The sequence below is a fragment of the Triticum aestivum genome, chromosome 3D, assembly GCF_018294505.1.
Source record: "Triticum aestivum cultivar Chinese Spring chromosome 3D, IWGSC CS RefSeq v2.1, whole genome shotgun sequence".
Taxonomy (NCBI): domain Eukaryota; kingdom Viridiplantae; phylum Streptophyta; class Magnoliopsida; order Poales; family Poaceae; genus Triticum; species Triticum aestivum.
Window position 1 is genome coordinate 473,192,242 of NC_057802.1, and position 18,347 is coordinate 473,210,588.

The following is an 18,347-nucleotide window of genomic DNA, read 5'->3' on the forward strand; positions in this document are numbered from 1 at the left end:
CCAAAATATTCAGAAAAACATCACCTATGTGTCAGTCTTATTTGCATTCATGAAAAAAGTGTCGGAAAGTGCACATCCGAGTTTTAGCTCTTTTGATACCACAATGAATAGTGAACTCTAAAAAAATTCAAAAAATTCAAAAAAAATATGGTGGCGAAGAACAACAAATGTTCTAAGTGCTTGCCAAGTTTCATTAGGGAACGACATTCGTGGAAGTCGTGGCAAAAAAGTAATCTATTTTGGAGTGTTGATTGTTTTTTTTTTGCCGCGGCACCCACGAATGTTATTCCCTGATGAAACTTGGCAGGCACTTAAAACATTTGTCATTGTTTGCCACCATTTTTTTAAAAAAATTTGAACTTTTTTAGATTTTACTATTCATGGTGGTAGCATAAGAGCTAAAACTCAGATGGGCACTTTCCAACACTTTTTTCATGAATGCAAATGACACTGACATATAGGTGATGTTTTTCTGAACATTTTGATATCTTATTTGCATTTTTATGATTTAGTATGAATTAGTTATGAAGTCTTCAAACTAATGGTCAAACGGTCAAAGGGCAAAAGCATAATAGGAGCAAAGTGACTTGGACAGAACCAGTGACTTTTGGGAATTAGGGGTAAAACAGACGAGTGGGACACAACTAGGGGCATAAATCTAATTATCCCAAGATTAAATGGATCTACAAGAGGAAGACGGACGCTAATAGTAGTGTTACTATCTATAAAGCTCGAATTGTCGCAAAAAGTTTTCGACAAGTTCAAGGTGTTGACTACGATGAGATTTTCTCACTCGTAGCGATGCTTAAGTCTGTCCGAATCATGTTAGCAATTGCCACATTTGATGAAATCTGGCAAATGGATGTCAAAACTGCACTCCTTAATGGATTTCTTAAAAAAAAGTTGTATATGATACAACAAGAAGGTTTTGTCAGTCCTAAAGGTGCTAACAAAGTGTGCAAGCTCCAGCGATCCATCTATGGACAGGTGCAAGCATCTCGGAGTTGGAATATATGCTTTGATGAGTTGATCAAAGCATATAGATTTATACGGACTTGCGGTGAAGCATGTATTTACAAGAAAGTGAGTGGGAGCACTACAGTTTTCTGATAAGTATATGTGAAAGACATATTGTTGATCGGAAATGATGTAGAATTTTCTGGAAAGCATAAAGGAGTGTTTGAAAGGAGTTTTTCAAAGAAATACCTTGGTGAAGCTGCTTACATATTGAGCATCGAGATCTATAGATATAGATCAAGACGCTTGATAAGTTTTTTCAATGAGTACATATCTTGACAAGATTTTGAAGTAGTTCAAAATGGAACAGTCAAAGAAGGAGTTCTTTCCTGTGTTGCTAGGTGTGAAGTTAAGTAAGACTCAAAGCCCGACCACGGTAGAAGATAGAGAGAGAATGAAAGTCATTCCCTATGCCTCAGCCATAGGTTCTATAAAGTATGCCATGCTATGTACCAGACCTATTATATACCCTGCCCTGAGTTTGGCAAGGGAGTACAATAGTGATCTAGGAGTAGATCACTAGCAATTGGTCAAAATTATCCTTAGAGGACTAAGGAAATATTTCTTGGTTATTGAGGTGATAAAGAGTTCGTCGTAAAGAATTACGTCGATGCAAGCTTTGACACTGATCTGAATGACTCAGAGTCTCGATATGGATACATATTGAAAGTGGGAGCATTTAGCTAGAGTAGCTCCGCGCAGAGCATTGTAGACATAGAAATTTGCAAAATACGGACGGATCTGAATGTGGTAGACCCATTGACTAAACCTCTCTCACAAGCAAAACATTATCAGACCTTAGTACTCTTTGGGTGTTAATCACATGGCGATGTGAACTAGATTATTGACTCTAGTAAACCCTTTGGGTATTGGTCACATGGCGATGTGAACTATAGAGTGTTAAATCACATGACGATGTGAACTATTGGTGTTAAATCACATGGCGATGTGAACTAGATTATTGACTCTAGTGCAAGTGGGAGACTGAAAGAAATATGCCCTAGAGGCAATAATAAAGCTATTATTTATTTCCTTATATCATGATAAATGTTTATTATTCATGCTAGAATTGTATTAACCGGAAACTTAGTACATGTGTGAATACATAGACAAACAGAGTGTCACTAGTATGCCTCTACTTTGACTAGCTCGTTAATCAAAGATGGTTAAGTTTCCTAGCCATAGACATGTGTTGTCATTTGATGAACGGGATCACATCATTAGAGAATGATGTGATTGACTTGACCCATCCGTTAACTTAGCACTATGATCGCTTAGTTTATTGCTATTGCTTTCTTCATGACTTATACGTGTTCCTATGACTATGAGATTATGCAACTCCCGAATACCGGAGGAACACTTAGTGTGCTATCAAACGTCACAACGTAACTAAGTGATTATAAATATGCTCTACAGGTGTCTCTGAAGGTGTTTGTTGGGTTGGCATAGATCGAGATTAGGATTTGTCACTCCGTGTATCGGAGAGGTATCTCTGGGCCCTCTCGGTAATGCACATCACTATAAGCCTTGCAAGCAATGTGACTAATGAGTTAGTTGCGGGATGATGCATTACGGAACGAGTAAAGAGACTAGCCGGTAATGAGATTGAACTAGGTATGATGATACCGACGATCGAATCTCGGGCAAGTAACATACCGATGACAAAGGGAACAACGTATGTTGTTATGCGGTTTGACCGATAAAGATCTTCGTAGACTACGTAGGAGCCAATATGAGCATCCAGGTTCCGCTATTGGTTATTGACCGGAGATGTGTCTCGGTCATTTCTACATAGTTCTCGAACCCGTAGGGTCCGCACGCTTAACGTTCGATGACGATTTGTATTATGAGTTATGTGATGTGGTGACCGAAGTTTGTTCGGGGTCCCGGATGAGATCACGAACATGACGAGGAGTCTTAAAATGGTCGAGAGGTAAAGATTGATATATTGGAAGGCTATATTCAGACATCGGAAAGGTTCCGAGTTATTCGGGTATTTTTCGGAGTATCGGAGAGTTACGGGAATTCACCGGGGGAAGTAGTGGGCCTTAATGGGCCATACGGGAAAGGAGAGAAGGGCCTCAAGGGGTGTCCGCCCCCCCCCCCATGGGCTGGTCCGAATTGGACTAGGAGGGGGCGGCGCCCCCCTCCTTCCTTCTCCCCTCTTTCTCCTTCCCTTCCTTCTCCTAGTTGGAATAGGAAAGGGGGGGCCGAATCCTACTTGGACCGGGAGTCCAAGTAGGACTCCCCCCTTTGGCGCGCCCCTTTTAGGGCCGGCCTCCTCTTCCTCCCTCCTTTATATACGTGGGCAGGGGGCACCCCAAAGGCACTCCAAGATTTGTCTTAGCCGTGTGCGGTGCCCCCCTCCACAGATTTCCACCTCGGTCATATCATTATAGTGCTTAGGCGAAGCCCTGCGTCGGTAACTTCATCATCACCGTCATCACGCCGTCGTGCTGACGAAACTCTCCCTCGACCTCAGCTGGATCTAGAGTTCGTGGGACGTCACCGAGCTGAACGTGTGCAGATCGCGGAGGTGCCGTACCTTTGGTGGTAGGATCGGTCGGATCGTGAAGACGTACGACTACATCAACCGCATTGTCATAACGCTTCCGCTTTCGGTCTACGAGGGTACGCGGACACACTCTCCGCGCTCGTTGCTATGCTTCTCCTAGATAGATCTTGCATGATCGTAGGAATTTTTTTGAAATACTACGTTCCGCAACAGATAACTAGCTCAAACTTGTAGTGCAGCAAGGTGGTGACTAGCTGAAATTTGATTTTTGTGCCTGAATGATTGCATGTATGTACATAGTGGCTGAGCTTGGCAGAGATTGTTGAAGGGGAAGGAATGCAAATTTTGCTTGAAGTTTGACTAATCTCTGATACTTAATCCTAACATGAATTTTTAGAGTAGGGGTCGGGGGGCAATGGTCCCCTTTGGCCCTACATGTACTTGAATTGATGTAAGGAAGACGATCGGCGGTTACTCATCGTCGCAGATTCCTTAGCATTGTGACCAGTCCTGTCGGACAGGTTCCCCGTGATGATGGTTCGGCCGATTCCATTGTTGATCAGTGCCAAGTTGTTGCAGACTTTTGTGACCAGTCCTGTCGTCACGTGAACAATGAAGTGCTTGCTTGCTCATATGCAATTCTTCGAAAGCATCACTGCCTCGCCGATGGTGGTGACGGTGCTGGCGCCGGCACCACTCAGCTTGGACACCCGCACGTCCGGCTTCCCTAGAAAAAACCATGAATGCAGTTAAGTTAGAATTTTCCTAAAAAAGAAGTTAAGTAAGAATTATGGGGTTTGGCCCACTCCCCATTTATATATTAGGAGGGGGCTTGCTCCCATGTTAGGGGAGCCTTGCCCTCATCCCCCGACACAACACAATATTTGTTAAATCTTATGACTAAGTATATGTATGTTATATAATCACCATTTATACAATTTATCATGCATGCATGGGAGTATATTAAGACCTTGTGTGATAATTAAAATTACATTTTTTACATAATTATGGCTTTGATTTTCATGATATGCAATATATACCGCTGAAAGTGTTTTTGTTTACTCTATTATACGTGTTAGGTCCATTGTATATAATCTGCACTAGGGCCTCCAAAATATTTGACACTCCTTCCATAACTCTTTCTCCATTTTCTTTAATGACCTTTAGTCCTTTACCCCCAAGCATGACATACTGTTTATTAGAGGTCTTGTGAACTTTGGCGCTTTCATGAACACCTTTCCCATCTTTCAGTTGAAATATGGCACTTTTAATCTTCTTCTTCACAATATATGTCTTTATTATGCTTGCCTCAAAATTTCTCCTTGGTCCGGTCCTATTCGTGCCTGCATGATTGCATGCATGTACAGAGTGGCGAAGCTTGACAGGGATTGTTGAAGGGCAAAGAATGCAAATTATGCTTGAAGTTTGAGTAATCTTTGATACTTAATCCTAACATTAAGGGTATACATAATGAATTTTTTAGAGTAGGGGGGGGGGGCAATGGACCCCTTTGGCCCTAGGGAAGCTCCGCCACTACTCTACTCACTGGAAGATGCACCGCTGTAGCTAGGAAAGAGGATACTAGCTGCTAGTGTGTTGATATGAGGAAGACGATCGGTGGAAGCTTACTCATCGTCGTGGATTCCTTCACGTTGTGACCAATCCTGTCGGACAGGTTACCCGTGATGATTGTCCGGCCGATTCCATCGCCAATCAGCGCCAAGTTGTTGCAGACTTTTGGTACGACGACATGTTCATCGTAGGTGCTTGTCGTCACGTGAACGATGAAGTGCTTGGTTGCTCATGTGCAGTTCTTCAAAAGCATCACCGCCTTGCCGATGGTGGTGACGGTGTTGGCGCCGGCGTTGCTCAGCTTGGACACCCGCACGTCCGGCTTCCCTACAAAAAACCATGAATGCATAGTTGAGTTAGAATTTCTCTAAAGGAAGAAGTTAAGTTAGAATTATGGGGTTTGGCCCGCTCCACATTTATATATTAGGAGGGGGCTTGCTCCCATATTAGGGGATCCTTGCCCTCACCCCCCGACACGGCACCATAATATATTTGTTAAATGGTTGCTTACGATTGAGTATATGTGTGTTATTTAATCATCATTTGTACCATTTATCATGGATGCATGGTATATTAAGACCTTATTTGATAATTAAAATTGCATTTTTTTTTACATAATTATGACTTTGATATGTAATATATACCGACCGAAGTGTTATTTTTACTCTATTATACGTGTTAGGTCCATTGTATATAATTCGCACCGGGGCCTCCAAAATATTAGGGCTGGCCCTGCTTACACAACAAATGAAATATAAATCAAACATAAGCAGACCACCTATTCAATGGTTGACCGGGAAAAATGTTTTCAAACTATTTCGTCCCCGTCGTTAGAGTGAGCTCCAACGGGTATGGTCATCCCCCCCCCCCCTCAGATGCATTGTCCTTCTTCCTCATGGAACCACCGTAGTTCCCTGCCCAAGCCGATGCCGCTACCTCTCTCTAAACCCTGCTACGACCCATTTGCCGGCACCTATCGATTGTGTTTTGTAGAAGGACCCAACATTGGTATTGTAACATACGTGGATTTGTATGATAGTGAGACCTAACCTCTAGCTACTGGACAGACACATGAAAGATATTTACCTAGGTTCGGGCCCTTGCCATGCAAGTAACTTTCTCATGGAACAAATGTATCAACGAGTACAATTGGGGGGGGGGGGGGGGGCTAGTAACTTTGATATGAGGTTAGTTGGTGTTTGAGGTGGTCCAACTAGACGAGGTGGCTTAGAACAAATATGGCTAAACTAGGGCTTCGATCCTTCTGTTGTCTTTGTCAGGGAATTAGAAGTCTGTCTTCTCCTCCTCGGGGTATTGCATATCTATAGTTTACCTTGGTCGGTTCAGCTGTCCACCTCTTGATCTCGCTATCGTCGATGACTCGTGCTCTTTTCTGCTAGGTAGTCGAACACCTTCCTTTTAGGGAGGGGGGGGGGTACCCATCTAGGGGAGTTACTCGTCCGAATACGGGCCCTCTGTGGAGCTTGAATTTCGGTTCGGATAGCCCATCTCGGGGCATGCATGGAACAGCGTGGCTCACAACCCACTTCCCATCGACAACAACCATCGATAACAACCTCCCCTCTCTCCCCCGGGCACCCGAACCCGTTGCCGCTACTACTTTGTCCTTGGCGCCGGGTCACTCATGTTGGCCTCGCCGATGTCCCCACGCCTCGTTGTCACTCGTCGCGGCGCCCATCTTGCCCTACCCTCAGGTGTTGGTCGAAATCAACTGATCTGATATGCATTTTTAGACAACCGATGGGTAGCAAAACCGAACAAAAAAAAATGGCAACAAAACTGTACTTAACAAGCACATGATCCCGTGCAGCCCATTGCCAGCGGCAGCAAGGACTCACCGGTCGACCCTACAAACCAGCAACGAGCCTACATGAGGCGTCCACCTAGGAGCAACCTCATGCCATGATCATTGATCAAGTTCGTGACGGCTGATAGCAAAAGGAAACGGGGAAATGTGCACGTCGAAGAAACCGGCTTGGTACACACAAAAAAGGGACCATGAGAGGAGGAAGAACCAAACATGCTGCACCCTAATCGGGCTGTCTCTGCTGACAATTGCGTCTCTGTCATCAATCAATTATCATACAACTACAAAGCACTGACACTACTGTACTTTGTGGACGACCCAATCCATAATTGGATCACATATCGGACGGCAACCCGGACGCGACAAGCGGCGACGGCGAGTCCCCTGTGGCTGTGGGGTACCCCTCCGGCGGGCACGCCAAAAGCCCCCGGGCGATCGGTCTCGAGTGAGAACCGGCCGAACGGCCGGGCTATGATGGCCGCCGGTAGACGTCGCTCTCGGCCCGTCTCGGGTCTCAGGTTTAGGCTCGACCGGTACACATGCGCCATCTCGTCCTCCCAACAGGAGCTGACACGGCGGCAACAGATCAAATTTTATAGTCAGTTTGGCACTGGATTTCTCCGTCAGTGTGGCACTGGCACACTTGGGTGAACGAGCACTACCGTTTTTCTCTCTCCTTTCTCCCAGTGGAAGAGGACCGTATTCTTCTACGTCCCACGACACGCGATAAAGGATGATGTACCAATTATTCATGGGACCATCTCGTGCCGATGATCCGGCTATATGAGGATAGAGGTTCCTATCTATCTTGTGCACGAGAAATGCCACGCGCGATATATACGGGGGCAGGGCATGTCGACCTGCGACAGTGATCCGGTGAAGAAGATGCTCAAGAGGTCTAGTCATTACAAGCAAATGAAGGCTTGGTTACCTTGAGATAAGGCTAGTAAGACCAGCCGTACAATTTTATTCTCCATTCAATCCACAAGCAGAAGAGGAGGCACCATCGCATCGCATCGCACCGTAGAATTAGTCGACCTACGCGCATGAACGGGGCGGATGCGCGCCATCGCGGCGACGGAACGGGGAAAAGGAGCGCGTATCCTGTGACTCCTCTTTCACGTCAACGTTGTGTATTTTTCTTTTTTGGGAATCGTCAACGTTGCTCTCGATCGAGTCCATTTGGTGCGACAGGGACGGAACCTGGCCGTGCGTCCATCCGGCCATGACCGTGGGTAGAAAGTAGTATAAACCACGTGGAGGTTATCGTGCCATCCTCTGCCGACTTGTCAAAACTCCACTCGATGCTGAATATGTCGTGTTTTCCCCAGGTCATACGTAGGTACGCACCGCTGAACTGGACTCTGCTCTCCAGCGTGCAGAGCGAGGGCTGCACGCCGTGGCAGGCAGAGCACCCGGCACGGCAGCACCCCGTCATCCCGTGACGGAGCAAACGATTCGCACGCGCCGGTGTCCCTTCCTTCCTTCCTTCCCTGCCCGGCACTCCAGAGCCCACCTAGCCGACTGAGCTAGCTCCTGACCGGCCAAGGAAAGCATCTGGTCGCGACTCGCGAGCAGCACGCCTGGCTGGCTCCCGTGACCCGCCTGAGTTAAGTACGTACGGGTTCGAGGCCACATCACGCCACACGGGTCCGTCGTTCCCGACTACGCACGCCGACGCCCAAGCTGCTCATGTGCCCGAGCCCGACAGGTTGGGAGGTCGTCACGCCGCGGCCAAAAAGCAGCCTGTGATGTGCCCTGCGCGGCAGGGCTAGTAGCTGGCTCGTCACGACGGCGTTCTTAAGCTCTCACCAGCGCTGTTTGGGGCACGTACGTACTTCGCACTTTCGCAGGACATGATGCAGTGCGGGCGCTGTGATTGTTGTTTCGCGGTTCGTGCGCATCTCCAGATCTTCAACGAGTACTCCTCAAAATTACTGCACGTCACGATTGCCTCGTCATCTTCGCCGTCGTCTTCTTGGTCCATAGAGTCTCTTTCCCCTGTGGGCAAAACGAACCTGTGCCTGATGTACACCTCCCCGTTCACCATCCAAGCCATACCTGTTTCTGCAGGACACACAAGATAATATATATTCCACTAAATCTTGTTAGTGCGTACATGTAATAACACGACGATACGATCGTCTATGATTCCTTTTAGAAACTTTGATCCACCAGCGCGATGGGGATCAGCATTTCCTCCATGCCCTACAAAAAAAAGTGAGCCTTCATACTATAAACATTTTTTTTGAAACGGAGGCAAAAATTTTGCCTCATCGATTAATTAGGAAGAAGAGAATTGCCCAGTTAATTAACGAAAAACCGGGCAAAGACCAATACATATAGACCACATGCGGACTACTCGCTAATAAACAAACTCCATGACTCTACGGTCAACCCGACAAACATACATAACATGTAACAACTACAGACCCTCAAAGAAACTCTCAACGAAGTCAAGGTTGAATACATCAGGCGCCACAAAATCCTCGAAGATGAGCCAGACGGCGATGGAGGACGGTAGGACTGAGCATCCTCCATTAAGCAACTGCTGACGCCTTACCAATTGCGCCACTCTTCTTGCCTATGGCCCTGAGAGCCTTCTTCACCTTCTTTATTTTGCACGTAGAACCCTCCACTGCTAGGAGGCAAGCAATCGCCTTGCCAGACCCAGGACAAGCTGCATCCAAGGAGGCGAGCAAGCGGCCAAACTTTTTCACAAAGACCACCTCGTCAATACGTGCCAACATAGCATCACGGTCAAAGATGGGCGGCTGGATGGGTTTCGACGCCTTAGAATTAGGTGCCAAAGCACCTACCTCATCATCCTCGGCACCCGCAGACGCCACGTGGCCAACGGCCTCAGGTGAGAGAGGAATAGCAGCATCCAAACCTCCACGGTCCACAAAGTCGAGCGGCTGAATGGGCTCCAACGACGATGGTGAAGTCGCAGTCGGCATCACCAAATACCCTACAAGTGACTCCATCTCCTTAGGAAGCACCATTGAAATAGGCGAAGTAGGCTCCCCACAAATCTTCTGCAGCTCAAGCATAATCTGCAGCACCGAAGCCACAACCTCGGCAACAACTTCACTCTCAGAAGCAACCGACACGACATGCAACGACAACCGACACGATGTATCACGAGGGGAGAGATCTCCATATATGCATGCTTCCTCGTCGGCAAAACCAACCTGGATCTCGGGCAACAGGGACACATCAGGCACAACCCCGATCTGAAGCTCAAGCAGCGAGGACACATCCGACACCACCTCTAGTTTGACGAGAGCGGCCTCCGCCCTCCCCAAAACACTCCCAACTCGCACAAGGCAGTCACGAAGCTCAGTGCGAAGCAGCTCGGTCTCCTCCGCCAACCCGACTTGCTCAGTCGATATAGACTGAAACTGCACATCTGTGATGGAGATGTCACCGGTGGATGTAGGTGATAGAGTAGGACACTGGAGCAGCGAAGCTTGGTGAACAAGCTTCTTAACACGGCAAAAGCGGGCGATGTGGCCGGATCGAAGACAATCTGTGCATCGAATTGGATCCCTACAAGAGTATGCCCGATGACCTCGACAGAGGCGCCGAAAACACCTATCTCTCAGCCACGCCGGAGAAGGACGTCGCACATTGAGAGCAGGGTGACGAAAAGCAGCGGGAGCCGAGCAGCGCCCTCTCGAGACGAGCTGCCAGCCCCCCAACGCATTCCCGCATGGAGCCACAGGAACTGTCGACGCTGCCACCTGATCGAAACATCCTCGCCAATCTCCCCAGCACGGAAGCACCGGAGGCAACAGCGCCATGTGGAGCTGAAGTAGTAGGCACTGCCTCGAGAGAAGCTAATCTGTAAACATGAATTCAAAGAGAAGCTAATCTGTAAAAAAGGAAGTATATCAAAATCAAAACGAAGCAAAACCTCCATTTGTCTCTATGCAGTTTTCATTTCATATATAAAAAAGAAGTCTCTATGCAGTTTTCACAACAACCATCAACAGAAGACAAAGTTCAAAATCCAGGCAGGTTCAGACTCAGGAGTATACGGCACTCCGAAACTACAAGTTCAGAACAACATTGCCCCCCGCGAGGGGCGGTTTAAACGAATCACTGGGGTCCCTTTTTCACTTTCTGTCTGTATAGTCCAACACAGTTCCAGCCCGAATGGAACGACCGACCTAATCATCTTTCATCACTATCTTCTCTCCGAAGGGGGAGACCTCTCCCTCGGGTAGCTGCCTGGGGCGGACCCCTCTATGGTATCGCTGCCCGGCTCGCTTGCTTCAGCTTCATTAGCTCCTTGCTCCACCACATAGCTATCTTCCCCCACTGCGACAGAGGTAGTTACATTAGCTCCTTGCTCCACCACATAGCTAGGCTGGGGCCTGGATTCTTGTTGAGGAGCACTCTGGCTGCCAAATGGACCCCCAGCGTCCATCAGGCTGGCAGCTATAGCGGCGTTCAGGTCAGCTTCTTCCTGCTGTGCTGTGATGATGTCCATTTCACTCATGCCTGCTGACTGACCACCGAGCTGAGAGACTGCTCCCTGTTGAGTGGGTGCGGGCACCTGGTTACAAGAGGCTGTTATCTTCCGGGCATCTTCAGGAGTCAGCCACTGCCCGAAACCATTGGAGCCTTCTGTCGCCATGGGACACTCTTTAGGGAAATTGCCCCTAACAGCAAAAATGCTCCAGCCTGCCCCCTTCAGGGTGTCAATGAAAGCTGAGAGGTAGAACTTTGACAGATGCTCAGGAGCAGGGTAGAGACTGTTGAAGTTATACCACTCCTCATTCACCTTCCTGATGCAGAACCAGTGGTCCTGAAGGTGGCAAATGAAAGCAATTTCTAGCTCTGGGTCAAATAGGGATGACCCAGCTGCTGGGGAGTCAAGGGGAAGAACTTGGAGGTCCCAGACTTCCAGTGCCTTCTGCAGAACCTGTAACATGAAATTATCCAGGTGAGAATATGAACTTTGGAGTGCATTGCAACAAATAATAACAAATTTAAAATTCACAATGCATAGAACTTGTAGTAATAAAAAAAGGAATTTCCTATTTACTACCCCAAGCATCAAAACCTACAGCACAACTGTAGCCAGTGAAGCAGATGAACTCTACATACACATGGAAATAAATACTAGATGATTTTGACTATGTAATAATCTTCCTAAATAGACGCTGCTATGGGGAATCCAGATTCAGCACAAAGGTACATGAACAAATGCTCCTCTAAAAGGAAAACTTATTCAAATGAAACCTGATCCTAAAGCCACACAGAAAACCAATATGAAGTCGGACGCCTAACTAAGGTTACCAGAAAATGTTAAAATACAATCTCCTGCAAGAAGTATGTAAACCTATCATCTATAGTAAACTATCAATGGCATACTGGCATATGATGTTCTTAAGACTCAATCAGTACACTGTAAATGCAAGATAACACGCAAACTTACCTATCAGAGAAAATTACAAATAATTGATCACTAGTATGGGAAGAAACTAATTATGTTGAAAACTAATGTATAATGGTAAAATTTTGAAATGAGTATATAATTATTGCTAAATTTTAACTGTACTACTGAGAATGCAAATACCACATGTATGCAAGTGAAAAAAGCGCAAAACGGAGCACATGACCATGCACTGGTCAGCCTTTTGTGCCACTCTGACCCTTCATAGAAAAACGGAGGACTTGTGTAAAATAAATATTTTGTTAGCCAGATGAGGAAAAAGAAGATAATAGGAATTTAGCAAGCAAATTGAACCGTATGGTTAATGTTAGAGCTGTACACTTCAAACCAATGGCAACTTCATAGACATGCATGGAAGATAAATAATGCTGAAAAAATAACAATATCATATGTCAAGTCCCTAAATCCCTTAGTGTTATTACGTACTGTAGAAAAAAGATTACTTAAATAAGGAGTGGTAAAATACTCATATTATTTGTACTTGCATTTTGGATCAAATCATATTCCAGAACAGATACAAAGACTTAAAAATACATATGCACAGTAGCATTCTCTTCCTTCCATGCTTTTATTTTTAATTGTTTGCATTACATGGTGTGGTTCCTAGTAATGGGCACTGAGAATCAAAACACTCAGCTGGTTGTGTTATTGACTAGAAAATGCCTTCTCTAATTGGTATGCTAACAAAAGCAGATCCATATCACACAAGCAAAATGATGTAACTACCAGGCCTGACCAACAAACTAGACCACTGCCAGTTAATTGACTTGGCAAATTGTTAGTATTTTTATTTTGTGTCATCACATATTTGCTGTTGTATATTTACCTGAATTATAAAATAATGTGGATATTGCTAGAATTAGAGATATAACAGAATACAAATGCAAACACATCTCATGTTCTCATTTCCACATATATAGTGATTGCACATTTTAATAATATATAACCGTTTACCTAAGAACTCATATGATCATAAATTAACCTTGCAGGATTGATTCAGGACTTCGAGTCAAAGAACTGACCGTCATAAGGTCAAACCATTTGCCAAGTTTAATACTCCCTCCGTTCCTAAATATAAGTCTTTCTAGAGATTGCACCAAGTGACTACATATGGAGCAAAATGAATGAATCTACACTCTAAAATATGTCTACATACATCCGTATGTTGTATTCCATTTGAAATGTCTAAAAAGACTTATATTTAGGAACGGAGGGAGTACTAGCTAACATAATTGATTTCAGAACTATTCAGGGATAAGGTGAAACCTAGACAGCTATAGGCTTGAATTTGCTCTTATCATGTGGAATAATTATTGAAAAAAAGATCTGCTTTAAGTTATTCTTAACATAAGAAATTCAGTACAACAAAACTTAAATAACAAGGCGTACGGAAAATACAATGGGCAACTGTAGATCAGAGCAAAATTAGTAACTAGGAGTCCACTTGAATTTGTTCTGAAAGCAAGCAAATCAGGACACAAGAAAACTCAAATAACAAAACCGACTAAAAGAATATGGAAAGCACATAAATATGAACACGTGTAATCGCCACATAATTAATTAATAACTACAGATCCGCTTGAAGTTATTCTTAACACAAGCAATTGAGGACATGACAAAACTCCAATAAAAAAAATCGACCAAGAGCATGGAGTACAGAAGGTACATAAATGTGGACAAGTGTAAGCGCAGCAGAATTACTTAATAACTACAAATCCACTTGAATTTATTCTGAACACAAGCAATTCAGGACACGACAAAACTCAAATAACAAAACCGACCAAGGCACGGTGTACGGAAAGTACGTACATGTGGACAAGTGTGATCTCAACAGCATTAATCAATAACTATAAATCCGTTAGAATTGATTCTTAACGCAAGCAATTCAGGACACGACAAAAATCGAATAACAAAACTGATAAAGCTACGCATACGGAAAGTATGTAAATGTGGACACGTGCAAAAAAAGCAGAATTAATTAATAACTAATCCACTTGAGTTTATTCTTAACACAAGCAATTCAGGACACAACAAAAGTCAAATAACATAACCGATTAAGGCATGGCGTACGGAAAGTACATACATGTGGACTGATCTCAACAGCACTAACCAATAACTACAAATCCGTTCGAATCGATTCTTAGCGCAAGCAATTCTGGGCACGACAAAACTCAAATAACAAAACCTATAAAGCTAGGCGTACAGAAAGTATGCAAATGTGGACACGTACAAGAACAGCAGAATTAATTAATAACTACAAATCCACTTGAATTTATTCTTAACACAAGCAATTCAGGACACGACAAAACTCAAATAACAAAACCGACTAAGGCACGGAGTATGGAAAGTACATAGATGTGATCACGTGTGATCTCAACAGCATTAATCAATAACTATAAATCCACTTGAGTTTATTCTTAACACAACAATTCAGGACACGACAAAACTCAAATAACAAAACCGACTAAGGCAAGGCCTGTGGAAAGTACATACATGTGGACTGGTCTCAACAGCATTAATCAATAACTACAAATCTGTTTGAATTGATTCTTAACGCAAAGCAATTCAGGACACGACAAAACTCGAATAACAGAACTGATAAAGCTAGGCGTACAGAAAGTATGCAAATGTGGACACGTGCAAGAACAGCAGAATTAATTAATAACTACAAATCCACTTGAATTTATTCTTAACACAAGCAATTCAGGACAAGGCAAAACTCAAATAACAAAACCGACTAAGGCACGGAGTATGGAAAGTACATAGATGTGATCAAGTGTGATCTCAACAGCATTAATCAATAACGACAAATCCTTTTGAATTGATTCTTAACACAGGCAATTCAGGATACGACAAAACTCGAATAACGAAAATGATAAAGCTAGGCGTACGGAAAGTATGTACATGTGGACACGTGCAAAAACAGCAGAATTAAATAATAACTACAAATCCGCTTGAATTATTCTTGGCGCAAGAAATTCAGGAGACGACAGAAGTCAAATAACAAAACCGACTAAAACCGTCATGTACGGAAGGTACATAAAAGTGGACAAGTGTAATCACAGCAGAATTAATAACTACAGATGTATCATGCAGACCCATGCATTTGCGTAAGCCAAGTACGTAGCCTAGAGAAGTACATACAAATTATCACGAGAACTCTTGCCATTTCCAATACAACTACTTCAGAACCAACTATAGACAGCCTTTTCAAGTAATGCAAAAAGAGCAAGCCTATAGGAAATATCTTGCTTAACACATTGTACTCCAAGCCTAACAAAGTAACTTTGCTAAGTAGCCGATGGCAATGCCAATGGCTACAGATCCATATTGTTCCCACATATGCCTTGGCTTTGGCAAGGATGATATGGCTTCACCTACGTTCATGGATCAATGATCCAACTGTGGTGCCTCCATGTGTGCCAATAAGAACACAATGGATTATGCATTTCCTAGGACACCAACTATTACATATGAATAAACATCACTTCACCGCAGGTAGGATTATGCATTTCCTACAACTCCAACCATCACATATGAATAAACATCACTTCACCGCAGGTAGGATTATGCATTTCCTAGGACTCCAACTATCACATATGAATAAACATCACTTCACCGCAGGTAGGATTATGCATTTCCTAGGACTCCAACTATCACATATGAATAAACATCACTTCACCGCAGGTAGGATTATGCATTTCCTAGGACTACAACGATAACATATGAATAAACATCATTTCACCGTAGGTAGGATTATGCATTTCAAGACGGCCATCAAAAGAACAATACACATGTCATTAGATTCATTCAAAACAACAGGGCAACAAACAGAACTAACCTAAGGCAAAAGACAGCCCTGTTCTACTGGAGAAAGGAGCCACATCAAGCATCGATCTCAAGGAACCCCCTAAAATTGTATGGCAGGACAGCCGCAGGTCTCGAGCCATGTCGAACATAGGGCGACAGACATAATAATTATTAACCTAGGGCAAAATACCTAGGGAAATAAAGAGGGCCGGGAAAGCAATCTACCTGGATGCTGAAGTCGCCGCCGAGGGAGACGTTGTGGGAGCCCTCGCCCTCGGCGAGGAAGTCCCCCGCGGCGACGGTGGCGGCGCCCTGCAGCATGACCTGGCGCTCGCGCTGGTCGAGGTCGGCGGCGAGCGCGGCGAGGTCGAACTCGGAGAAGAAGGGCCCCTGCAGGGCGGTGTTGACGCAGTGCACGGCGCACAGCTTCCCCTCCTGCACCTCGTGGTACAGCAGGCCCCCGTTGCTCGCGCCGGCGCCGGCGGCGTCCATCTCTCCCCTCCCTGGCTACCTCGCTCGCGGACGGGCGCAGAACCTCTCGGGCGACTCCTCCCTGTCTCCGTGCCGGCCGCGCGCTGCCTCTGCGCTCGCCCCGACAGATTCGAGCGATTCTTGTAAGGGAGGGAGGAGGAAGGGGTAACCGAAACCGATGGGGGAAAGGAAAAGGGGTGGGGGGTCGGGGTGCGGGGGGAGAGAGAGTTTGAGTGCTGTTTGGTGTGGGCCCAGTGGCTGACGCGGAGGCCAGAGGCAGCAAAAGGCGTTCGTTGGTCGCCCACGTGGACCGCGCGGTCCTCCCGGGGGGCCGCAGCCCGGCCGCCACGCGGAATTTCGACGAAAGTTTTCGCGTCACTCGGCTTCGGCTGTCACTCTGCTGCTGCGTCCAGGCTGTCTTGCCGTAAAACGTGCACCGCCCTGCTGCGTTACTCTGTTTCAGTTACCACTGCTCCGGTTTCGATTTTGAAAATTTCGAATTGGTTCTTTCTTAGTCGCTAAGTATTCGTAATTCAAGGGCGTTTCATAGGCAGGACCACCACGGGTAGCATTTGCGAATCATGCGTATCCCCTTTGACTAGGGTTTCATGTTATCTCCGGCGGCGTCTACGCCGGTGCTTAGTAAACTTCCCATTCCGGCATCCGTCCTGCCACTGAGGATCTCGAGCTAGCGAAGGGGTGGTCTAGTAGCACTGCCCCGGCCTTGGATCGACGACGATTGGTTTGGTAGGGTGGGTTTCGGCTTCTCTGCCTAGAGATTGGCCTGCTAGGGTTTTAGCATGGCATGGCAAACATGGCTCCTTGTTCGGCACGGCTGGCAGGAGGACGTCGAGGGATTAATGGCAAGATTGGGGTTTTGAGAAGAAGATCTAGACAATGAAGTTATTGAGGAGGAAACACCTCATACAGAGGAAGAAACTAGATGAATAGATATCGCTCGAGTTCACATAGAGTATGCGTTTCACAGGAATATACGGCCGGGTTGGGACCATGCCCGTGAGGTCAAGATTGAACGATCGAGGACAATCCTTTTGTGATGCAATTCTCGTCCACCTGTCGCTCCCGCGGGCGGCACGGGAGGAACCCTAGCCACCGAGCCTCCCAACCATCCCTCCCACCCTTCCTCCCTTGTCGCTGTCGTCAGGCGCTGAAGGGCAAAGCCCCGTTGGCGCGACGGCGGTGCCTCTTCGTCCTCTCCCCTCGGCTGGTGCGTCGCAGGTCAGTTGCATCAAGTGGAGGCGCTGGCTGTCGTGGGGGCGCAGTGGTGCGGCAGTGGGTAAGCTAGGCGGCGAGGTGGTCGTTCTCGGGCGGCGCAGCAACATCATAGAGCCCGATCGAAATGCGGCGGCTGCCTGTAGGGCTGCAATGGGCGGCCAGATCCGGCGGGATTCCTGCAAGGGTTTGACATACGGTGCGAGGCGTGAGCTGAGGCCCTCTGGGGGTGGCGGCGTGGTTGCTGCGACTTGGGCAGTGGTGGCCTACGTCCAGTGGTGCGGCGACGAGGGTGCGGGCTGGTGGTTGGCCTGGTGGTGCTGTCGTGGCTGTTCGGCCTCTATTGGTGGTGCAGGGGCGTGGGGGTGGCTCTCCTCCGCCTGGATTACAATTCTAGCATGAATAATAAACCTTTATCATGAATAAAGAAATAT

At 46.1% G+C, this 18,347-nt stretch overlaps 1 protein-coding gene across 1 annotated transcript; it reads right to left on the reverse strand.

Moving 5' to 3' along the window:
* Positions 1–10,856: 10,856 nt before the first annotated feature.
* LOC123079771 (putative ataxin-3 homolog) lies at positions 10,857–16,879 on the reverse strand. The gene is made up of 2 exons (XM_044502573.1): positions 16,435–16,879; positions 10,857–11,865 (listed from the first exon to the last, which is right to left on the reverse strand). Exons 1-2 carry the CDS (start codon positions 16,699–16,701, stop codon positions 11,125–11,127), a joined length of 1,008 nt encoding a protein of 335 aa, XP_044358508.1. The 5' UTR covers positions 16,702–16,879; the 3' UTR covers positions 10,857–11,124.
* Positions 16,880–18,347: the final 1,468 nt, after the last annotated feature.

Bases quoted from the DNA above. Each gene is read 5' to 3' on its own strand.
- LOC123079771 (XM_044502573.1), bottom strand. From the start codon at position 16,701: ATGGACGCCGCCGGCGCCGGCGCGAGCAACGGGGGCCTGCTGTACCAC. The intron at 11,866-16,434 runs GTAGATTGCTTT...TTCATGTTACAG, and splicing joins GCGGCGACTTCAGCATCCAG to GTTCTGCAGAAGGCACTGGA.